This window comes from Lasioglossum baleicum, chromosome 6 (assembly GCF_051020765.1).
Source record: "Lasioglossum baleicum chromosome 6, iyLasBale1, whole genome shotgun sequence".
Taxonomy (NCBI): Eukaryota; Metazoa; Arthropoda; class Insecta; order Hymenoptera; family Halictidae; genus Lasioglossum; species Lasioglossum baleicum.
In genome coordinates this window covers 9,965,821-9,976,546 of record NC_134934.1, presented here as the reverse complement: position 1 = coordinate 9,976,546, position 10,726 = coordinate 9,965,821, and the positions used below count along the sequence as shown (strand labels likewise).

At 34.8% G+C, this 10,726-nt stretch overlaps 2 protein-coding genes across 4 annotated transcripts; both read right to left on the bottom strand.

Annotated features, from left to right (window-relative positions):
- Positions 1 to 424: 424 nt before the first annotated feature.
- On the bottom strand, positions 425 to 2,657 carry Dnaaf3 (Dynein axonemal assembly factor 3). Its single transcript, XM_076426391.1, has 6 exons — positions 2,404 to 2,657; positions 2,128 to 2,317; positions 1,881 to 2,051; positions 1,644 to 1,823; positions 923 to 1,157; positions 425 to 838 (listed from the first exon to the last, which is right to left on the bottom strand). The coding sequence occupies exons 1-6, from the start codon at positions 2,648 to 2,650 to the stop codon at positions 539 to 541; spliced, it is 1,323 nt and encodes a 440-aa protein (XP_076282506.1). The 5' UTR covers positions 2,651 to 2,657; the 3' UTR covers positions 425 to 538.
- A 127-nt stretch (positions 2,658 to 2,784) lies between these two features.
- LOC143209991 (uncharacterized) lies at positions 2,785 to 9,086 on the bottom strand. 3 transcript variants are annotated; one of them, XM_076426387.1, is made up of 10 exons: positions 8,864 to 9,086; positions 8,258 to 8,567; positions 7,951 to 8,189; positions 7,249 to 7,600; positions 6,969 to 7,172; positions 6,473 to 6,896; positions 6,270 to 6,356; positions 4,833 to 5,273; positions 4,578 to 4,786; positions 2,785 to 3,573 (listed from the first exon to the last, which is right to left on the bottom strand). In XM_076426387.1, the coding sequence occupies exons 2-10, from the start codon at positions 8,555 to 8,557 to the stop codon at positions 3,325 to 3,327; spliced, it is 2,505 nt and encodes an 834-aa protein (XP_076282502.1). In that variant the 5' UTR covers positions 8,558 to 8,567; positions 8,864 to 9,086; the 3' UTR covers positions 2,785 to 3,324. The 3 variants fall into 3 exon arrangements, with proteins under 3 accessions (XP_076282502.1, XP_076282500.1, XP_076282501.1); XM_076426385.1 differs by having other exon boundaries at positions 6,270 to 6,407; positions 8,864 to 9,085; XM_076426386.1 differs by having other exon boundaries at positions 2,865 to 3,573; positions 4,578 to 4,771; positions 6,270 to 6,407; positions 8,864 to 9,083.
- Positions 9,087 to 10,726: the final 1,640 nt, after the last annotated feature.

The window sequence follows — 10,726 nt, the reverse complement described above, 5'->3', positions numbered from 1 at the left end:
ATTTTTCACTATGATAGCAGCGTTTGGTGATTTTTGTTTTCTCAATAATATTACATATTTCAATATTGTTCAATATATTATTTCAGTAGCACAGATTTTTTAATTAATCTAAAATTTACTGTGTCATTGTATTCAATTTATAAATACATTATGGTATATTAAATTATTTCTGGGCGAAATTGAATACACATATCTTGCACATCAATATTGGATTGTATTTGTTTATTTACCCATTTATTTATGTATTGCTAAAATAATATGCAATTGTATGTGAAGTAATTATTCGCATGATTATTATCGAACAATTTTTATATTATTTAGTTATATAAACATATTTTTAACGAACGTTTGTAACGTTCTATTTAATATACTTTATCTATATATATTTATAATACCAAACTTGAAAGAATATTTACAAATAATATTAAATTACAGCATGTTTTATTAATCACAGTTTAAAGTGTTAAATACAGAAGAAGATTAAGAGAGAAAGAGGGAAGGAGAGGGATGGAAACTTTATTATTATATTTACGATTGTCTAAGTTTTGCAAAATTTAGCAATACAATGCTTTTTAGCATCTATATGAACAATTTCACGCAATCCACAGTTGTCTGCGTTATTCTTCACTTCTTTCACGAAATTCTGTAAATCTTCCTCTCGTAATTCTGTCATATATTTTCGCAGTTCAATTACTACAATTGCTCCTTTTTTTAACAGTGGAGTAAGATTAGGTAATTCTTTTAACATATTATGTGCTATCCATAAAAAGTCTAACTTGTTGGCATAACCGGTTTTGTGTTTGAATACCTCTATGGATGTTATGGGATGAAAAACGACCTAAAAAGTATTTTATAAATTTTAAAGAATAACAATACATATATGTATGCTGCATTTATTAAATTTTTTTATTATATACAACACCTTATGATTCTCAATGTCTATCCAAGATATATTTTCCTTGTTTTGTTTAGTTCTTTCTCTTTTCCATGATTCTTGTTCCATTTCGTTATTAGGTGGATCAATTACTAATGTGCCATTTAAAATGGAGGAATCTCTATGCGATGCAAACAACTCTTCGCACAATGGTTCTTTCGTTTTGATTTCATGAATACATCTCATTACTTCCAGTTCAGCTACATCAGTTGCTCTGTATTTACTAAATTATAATATTTGTAATATAATATATAAAATGAAAACTAAATTAGCATATACAGCAGCGGACAAAAGTTTAAGACCGCTCTAAAGAAGACGATGACTTTTTTAATATTGTACTATACGATTTGAACTTTTTTGGGAAGCTAGAGCAATTAGTTTATCGCCGAAAATCGTGAAAATCTGCAATTTTTACCATCTTTAAACGTTTGTAGCTCATTCACACAGATCTACAAAATGTACTTTTTAAATTTTCGATATAGACCCACATAAAAAAGTTAAAAATTCAACTGTTAGTATTTTTTCAACGATACCGATCAATTGCAATTTTTGAAAAAATTTCTTTTCACATCCTTTAGTAAACTAATTGCTCTAGCTTCCCAGAAAAGTTCAAATCGTATAGTACAATATTAAAAAAATTATCGTCTTCTTTAGAGCGGTCTTAAACTTTTGTCCGCTACTGTAGCAAAAAATATAGAATAAATCTTACCGATTGTGGTTTGAATTTTCCAAGAGCCACGTATAAAAGGGACCATTTGCTATATCTCCTAAATAAGCATAATGCACAAAGCCAGGTCCGTATTGTATTATATTACTCAATAACGTTGGATTGCTTCTAACAGGTTCACCTTCTAGCCAGGTGAATGCAATACCATTGTTTCTCCAGAATCTAGTTTTGAAATGAATAAATCACGTGACAGACAATATTTTACACTAAATTTATTACCTATATTCTTGTAAAGTTAAGTTTGGGACATCACGAGACTTCAGAACCATATGATAATCCCAGTCGAAAACACCGTTGCGATAATCATATCTTGTTTTTAACAACTTTCTAACTCTTTTATCCCAATATTCCACAATGGGAACATTTTCGCATGTTGCACGCTCCCAGAATCTTGTAGAACGTATTACAAAGGAAGATAAAACTTGTAAAGCATTAAAGAAATCTATATTCGTTTAATTAAACTTACTTGAAAATTCCTTCTATTTGATCTTTATCCTTATGTTTAAATTTCTCCAAATTTAACCATGGACAATTGACTGTACCTGTTGGTATATTTGTCAAAGTGCTCGAAAGCTTCCCCAAGTATTTGGCTGTTGCTGGTCTTACAAGTGTATTGCCAAATATTTCCAAGTAATATCGAGTTGCTTCTTGTAACCCTTAAGTGTATCCAATTTTTATATTCAAAAATGTCATTAAGAAGGAATATCATAGCTCGTTATGTTTGAAAATCTTGCATACATACCTAGATTTTTATCTAAACAAGTGCTTAATAAGAGAATAGATCTACCAATTTGTTCCAGTGTTGGTTCAATTACATTATATGTAATAGCACAATGATCGTGCAAGTAAGATGATGCCAATGTCTTCACAATATGTCTTGCATCGCCAGCACCTACGATTAATACTTCGAGACCTTCACCTGGAAAGTTAATCTCACGTTTATTCACTTCGAGCTGTATGTCTAATGCGGGACTGTATCCCCACCACATATCGATATACTATTAACAAATTTTCAGTGAGCTATTATCTTTTGTAAATACTGCAAGTTTAAACTTTAAACAAGACTACAAGACTACTCTTTCTACTAAGTAAAGATTTCAGAATATGTTGTTACCATGGTAACATACATTCTTCCCTGGTAGTGGTACCATGTCGTATAGTACACGTATATGTACGAAATAGTACATAAAATAAACCGTATATTCTGCATTTTATAGTACGAATATTAACCTTTGTTTATTTCATTCTTATGTTAAAACTTTCACGCGTTTCTATAATTTTCTTCTTGAAGTATTTTTTAACAATTACGTGGTAGAACATTTAAAAGTATATACACGTATAACGTCTATATGTATATACACATACGCATCATCATTCACGCAGACGCGCACACACTTATATAACACGACAAAATGTAAAAGGACATTTCAACAAATAGAAGAAGTATTATATTAAAATAAAAAGTCGTAGATTTGTATAATAATAAAGTATAAACATGTTTAGCGACAATCGTGTCATAGACTTATAAAATCATTTATTTTACTTCTATAATATAGATTCTGTGACACAGATAAAAATAATTCTGTTCCGAACCTCGTCTCCGCAAGGTTTTTTCTTAGAAACATATTCATTTTAATTTGATTTCAATGCGCTAAAAACTAGCTCATTTGTCTCGCTTCTTTTGAGCCCGTTTGTTACCGCATCGTTGTAAAATATCGGTAATAGGTCCTTTATGTTGGAATATAGCAATAAGCTGTGTCCGCGCTTCATTCATTCCTTCGCTAATTAAGCTACTACGTTGCATATTTCCTTTAATTAGTTCGTTTACACGTTCGAGCCCATCGTCTTGTCTATTCCTGACGTTCTGCTGCGATTCGAGCATTGTTAATGTTGTTTTCAATTTCTCATGCACCTGTATAAACGGAACGAATTATAATCGATCGTTTTATCGTTATCAATGCTGATACACTGCTGTGCGAAAGAAAGAAGCACCCGGCCATATTTAATAGAAAAGCGTAAAAAAGCAAATAGGAACACGGTAAGTTTGAAGAAGGATTCCGCTATTTAATTGAATAGTTCTGAGAATATGTGTTATTGCGGATTATCTAACACTTTAAATGCAATACAGTGACTCCCATTAATATTCGGACGCTCTAAAAAACGCGATAATCTTTTTAATATTGTACTATACGATTCAAACTTTTTTCGGAGGCTAGAGCACTTAGTTCACTACAGGATGTGAAAAGAAATTTTTTCGAAAATTGCAATTGGTCGGAATTGTAGAGAAAATACTAAAAGATCCATTTTACAACTTTTTTCTGTGGGCCTATATTGAAAATTTCAAAAATACGTTTTGTAGATCTGTTTCAATTAAACATATCCTGAAAATTTCGTCAAAATCGGTAGACGTTGCAATGTAAAGATGGTAAAAATTGCAGATTTTCACGATTTTCGGCCTATATCAGCAGTAAATCTAAGAATTCTTACATCTTTCAATGATTGTCATTTTTCCCCGCATCAACCGATTTCGATGAAACTTTCACAATGCGTATAACCCACACAGATCTACAAAACATATTTTTCAAAATTTCAATATAGGCCCGCATAAAAAAGTTGTAAAATGCAACATTTAGTATTTCCTCTACAATTCCGGTCAAATGCAATTTTTGAAAAAATTTCTTTTCACATCCTGTCGTAAACTAATTGCTCTAACTTTCCAAAAAAGTTCAAATCGCATAGTCCAATATTTGAAAAGTTACGGTGTTTTTAAGAGTGTCCGAATATTAGTGGGAGTCACTGTATACCAATCATTGTACAATACAATTTCTACATAAAGATATTGTTTGTCATTATATCTTATAATTATACTGGGTGCTTTTTTCTTTTGCACACTAGTGTATATCAACTTCAACATACTTGTTTCTCAAGATCAGCAATATCTTCCATCTGTGCTGTAAGATGATACACCTTCCAACCATTTAGCTTTTGTAATACATGTTTTTGTTGTGCTATCTCTGCAACAGTTGGCCGTCTTTCTTCGCGAGGTCGGACTTCGCTTGGTCTCCTGTAATGATGAAGTCTACTACTCCATCTATTCTTCCAGGATGGTCCTGTAAAAAGAAAAACTATGTTTTGTCATACATAACAGTATCACCCTTCTCCCTTACAAACCTAATAAACTAGGCGTAGGTCGCGTTCGTATTGTAACGGTCGTCTGTTGTGTAGGTGATTTGATGACGTCGCGTTGCGTACTGGAAATCTGTCTTTTATCAGACGATTTTTCTTTCGGCTCATCTTTAATGTCTTTCTTCATTCTTTCTTCCGTGATAAACTGCATTTCTTCTTCTGTACATCGTGATTCCGTTAATTCTACACTGGTAAGTTGCTGTTTTCTAGGTTTCTTTCGCGGAGACATTTCTACCGTTGGATTCATCGGGATTCTAGACTGTTCTGGTTCTTCATCCAATCCTGGCGATGATGTCGCCGAAACCGTCGTAGATCCTGAACTTTGGCAGCCTCCACCATCTTGATCTCCCCTTGGCGAACAAGGAGGGCTGGATGTTGTAACAGGTGGTAAAGATGTAAGTACAGGAACCAAATTCTTTGCAACACCTAAAAATATGTAATGGTAATTGTCATCTGTTTCTACAAAAGATCCGGCAAGATGATGAATGCAGTGAAAAGAGAAAATAAAAATTATTCTAGGGTCATTCCATGCCAAATCGATCACTTTTTGCAGGCACCATCGTCGATTTTGTTCTAAACGAAATATGCTGTAGTCCATGTGAAATTAAGGGGGGGTTTAAGTCAGCATTTTGCCGGTTTCGAATTTTTTTTGAAATGGCAGGTCTTTAAAGTTTTTTAATTTTTGCCCATTTCAGCGAAAACGGGCCTTGCTTAGAAATTTTTATCTCGGGAACTGTTTGTCCGATTGAGCTACATTCTTTTTTGTTTTATTCGGAAAAGATTGGGCTATTACGAAATAATTTTTTCAACCTCGAAAATCAACTTTATAATGTCGAAAAATTTAAACACATTCTTTTTTCACGTTTTTTTCGATAAGAGGCCAGAGTGATATAAATTTTGAAAAAAATATGGTTATTTTCCTTGAAGTTTCCCCTTCAAAATGTTGTACATGGAGAACAATATTAAAGGGCTCATTTTAGAGGGGAAACTTCAAGGAATGTAACCATATTTTTTCAAAATTTAAATCACTCCGACCCTTCATCGAAAAAAACGTAAAAAAAGGATTTGTTTAAATTTTTCGACATTATAAAGTTGATTTTCGAGGTTGAAAAAATTATTTCGTACTAGCCCAATCCTTTCCGAATAAAACAAAAAAGAATGTAGCTCAATCGGACAAACAGTTCCCGAGATAAAAATTCATAAGTGAGGCCCGTTTTCGCCAAAATGGGCAAAAATTGAAAACTTTGAAGACCTGCTATTTCAAAAAAAATTCGAAACCGGCAAAATAATGACTTAAACCCCCCCTAATTTCACATGGACTACAACATATTTCATTTAGAACAAAATCGACGATGGTGCCTGCAAAAAGTGATCGATTTCGCATGGAATGACCAACTCTAGTAATTTCATATTTTCGTGTACCTTTGACAGGCGAATTATCGTGATCCCTTTTTCTAAGTATACTTGGTCGTGGAGATGCGTTTGGCTTGGTATGCGGTTCATCGTACCCTGGTTCAACAAGTAATCTTACTGGTGTTTGTCGATATTGAGAATATGTTCCTACGTAACAGCATCAATGTAAGTTTGTTTCAAAAGCATAGGCAAAAACAACAATCACAAATTACCTGTCGGTTCAAAGGAATAGTATGTGGTGGTATGGGGTGGATGTATATACTGTCCTTGAACAGGTTGAGCAGGTATAGTGTTCGAATTATTGTTCGTACTACTAGCTGAGGACACTCGTAAGCCAGATTGCTGGGAAGGTTTAATCTGAACAGTAGGCCCGACATTTTGAGCTTGCACTGTTTTAACAGGCGCGGAGGTGGTAGCTCTTGCAGGTGCTAGAGGCAAAGGATGTAGGGACATCCCAGCAATTCTAGCAACTGTGGTTGGCGTTGGTTGTGATATTCTTGTTACATTTGATGTACTTGCTGCTGTAGTAATTACTCGTGATACTGTACTGATATTTGATAAAGATGTTACTGTTTGAACTACACGTGGAGTTGCTTGCTGTTGCGGTTGCGGTTGTTGTTGTTGTTGTTGTTGGACCTGAAGTGCAGATTTATTTTATTCAATAGTCAATTAAAGTATTTGATATCAGTCTCGCTTTTCGATACCTACTTGTTGGGATGGAATGACAATTCGACTTACAGTGGCAGCTGATGGCCCAGCCACTGTGTTTATCGATAATTGTCGCGCCACTGTTGGTTGAACAGTTACCGAAGCTGTACCACTTATTCTACTCGCAGTTCCAACCATAGGTGTTGACACAGCTATGCGATTAACTGTACCGGGAGTACTTAGAGATCTGTTTGGTTGATTGGGCTATAATTTTTACAAAGAATTTATAAAGAAAAATGTCATTCGGTAATCTTAATGGTCAATAAGTATAATGATTTACTTGAATAGTTTGAGCAGAAGGTCTGCCAGATTGCGTAGTCTGCGATACATTCGTCGCTTGAGGTGTAGGTAGTCTACTTTGCGAGACGGGCAGTCTTGTAATACTATTATTTGTTTGAAGAACAGGTGCTATCAATCTGGAGGGAGTGCCAGGAACTCCAGTTACCATTGTGGCTTGTACGGACCTTCCTTGACCTGTTGGCGTAATTAAACGAGGCTGTTGACTGGTGTACACAGTGGACGGCGGTCTTGAAACTCGACCCACTGGAGGTGTAGGATGCCTCTGAGGTTGAGCATATACAACGGACGTTGTTTTAGGTTGCCATTGAGGGTTCGAGATAGTTGTATTGATTCTAAACATGTAACAAATAAAATACGTTGTTACACTACATAATAAATATATATTACAATGAAGTGGCACTTTTTCAAATCTTAGTAATAGATTTCGTATCGCTGACATGTTCATAAAATTATTTAATACATATTGGGTTGGAAAGAAAATTCGTTACAGATAAAATTAATTGTTCAATAACACGAGAAATTACCTCGAAAATGGCACGAAGTAATAGAACAGAATGGAAAATATGTTATTGAATAAATCTACGAATAAATATCTGAATTTTAGCTTTCAATTTTAATTTACAAACGCTACGAACTCTCTCTTTCGTTCCAACCCAACACGTACATATGTATTTACCCTGACCTTGTTGTTGGAACAGTTTGTCCTGTATTTGCTCTGACAATAGGAGTAGCTACTGTCGATCTCGGAGCAGATATATTAGCTACCGCAGCTGGTCCTCTCGGTACATGATAAGTCGCAGGCATACTCGTTACCTGCTGCGTTTGCTGTAACAGCTGTTGCGCTGGTGGTGGATTTTGACGCTCCACCGTACTTAACATGCTTGGAGAGATTATCCTTACTGTGGATCCTACAGAACAAAGCTATAAAACAAACAAATACATTTTATTATGATCTAACATTTATACACATTTGTAAATATTTTCCTTACCGTTGTTGTTATTTTATTACTTTCTGAAGTTGACGTGGTACCGGACGGTACCACAGGTTTCATTAGAGGTAACTTCGGATTTGTATCCATCGATATTGATTTACCTACATGATTGCTGGGCGTTCCAATCGAACCCACTATAGTTTGCGTGGACTGAATATTTTGTATATTACTTTGCACAACACTTTGTACATTCTGCGCACTTTGCATCGTAGTTAGATTTTGTGCAACATTTTGCATACTTGTTTCTGGTAGACGTTTATCACCGCCACTTTCTACAGAACTTATCGTTGTATTCATAACTGGTACTCTGAAAATGAATTTTTTAATAGAAGAAAAATCATAATAACTTAAATTCTACCCTAATTTGATTCGTTTATATAGAGATGTTATAATAGATGACTTAAAAATGCTGCGAAATATTTCGAGGTTACACAATTTTATTATGACTTCGTTAGAGATGTCATAACAATACGGATAATGACAATGCTACGACGGTTGGATTACCAACAGATCGAAGAACTTTCCGATGAGAAAAATCACAATAGTTTTCTTTATTTTAAATTAATGCGTTTTCTCAAAATACCGTGAGGAAACTATACGCACCTTTAAAAAAATGTAACACCGTACGACCATTAGTGTTTTACTTAAATATATGCATATGGCATTTTCAAAATACTTCTGTTTCATTGATGTTCCTCGAAACAAACATTGCACAAGCAGAAAAGCACCTTTTTCATAAGTACAGAAGTTTGTAGCGCTTAGTGTAAGCATAGCACAGTACAGGTATATATAGTGTTGCGCGACCGCGCGAACTTAGTTATGATAACGTTATATGCAATTCCCTGCAGTAGTACCAACGGGAGAAAGGAAAATTTCAAATACAACAATACAATATTTATTTTCAAATTTCATTGCTTAGTCTAATACAGTCTAATATAATCTCTGTAAAATTTAGACTAAATTGAGGAGATAAAGATAAAGTTCTCAAAGGAAATTCATGGCGTATCAAATTAGGGGACCAAGCTACTCCAATTTCACTTTTACCCAGGACGAGTTGGAGTCTTGGACTACTTGGGGCCTTGGGGCAGGAAATCATAAATCTACAGTCCATATGGACTAACATTTTCGTGTTTAATTCTCCCATATCCTATGTTTTGACGGGCTATCACCCACGCGCGCCAATGCATATACATATTGTACGTGATGTATTGTATGTTTTTAACCACGCCGTCTCTTCCATTTTTATGTGCTCCAAATGTCCAAATCACTGATCCATGTCCCAAAAATGCTGTACTTCCTTGATAGTGGTGATCAGTGGTTATCCCTGAGATCATTTGAAGTAACTTTTTTCTGTGAGGAAAATGTTCTCATGTGCATCGTTGTATGCTTCCGAATAATGCAAATTACGCCTCGTAAACGAAAAGATAGGACTTTTGAGGGCAATAGCGGCCTAGATCAATCTTTTATATAGCGTTTTTGACTATTGAAAAACCCCATTTTTGTATTATCGAGAAATGAGAACGCGCATCCCGCACCCTTGCAATCCTGGAAAAACGAGAAAAACACGGACCAATCAGGGCGCGGCAACAGCAGACGGATTCCAGCTCGGCCAATGCCATCGCCATAGTGTTTTTCGTTAGGGGAACATTTACTCAAAGGAATCGAAAATACCCACCTGTGCAGAACGAAATGAACCAAAACACGATCACGTGATACACCGCCATTGTTTACATCAGTTTCGTTCTTATTCTAAATAAACAATGTACTAATTTCTTATAAGATCTCTTAGAATCATACGTAGATATTTAAATTAATTAAAATTTTATGAAAAACACACGTAATTATTTTAAATACTGTGCCACACAGACGCTAACTTGGATGTATAAACTGCTATGACTTCTTTGTCACTTCTTTGTAACATAATATAATTTCGGTACGTTGAGAAAGTCTTTTCCCTCGTTCCATAGGAAGGGTAGAGAGTATTATCAGAGATTATCCTCTCTGGTATTATGGAGTATTATCAGAGAGGATAGGTACTATCAGAACACTGCAGAATACTCTCTGGTACTATATAGGTACACTATTTACATTGTATTTATATACCAATCCTGTCCCTTATCCCGATCCTGATTCCCCTACCCGCGCTTCTGCAATTCCATTTTCAAGCGCATCAATCCGCTACGTTTTATGTACCTTGTGAGAGCGTCGGTAGCTAAGCTCGTACTTTTCTCATTTAATTTCAGTCAGAGTATATAAATACATATATTTTTGATAATTTGTAATTTATACTACATCAGTTAAAGGATAAGAAACTGAATCGGTCAGTGGCCCTGGATGGGTTTGAATTTAGTCCACGTTCTTTTAATTCTATTCGTGACTAGATCTACACTCATCCAGGGATACTGACACTCAAAATCAAATTCTTCGAATCCGTAAAAAATTGGCAAGACATCTCCCTTTTGTCAT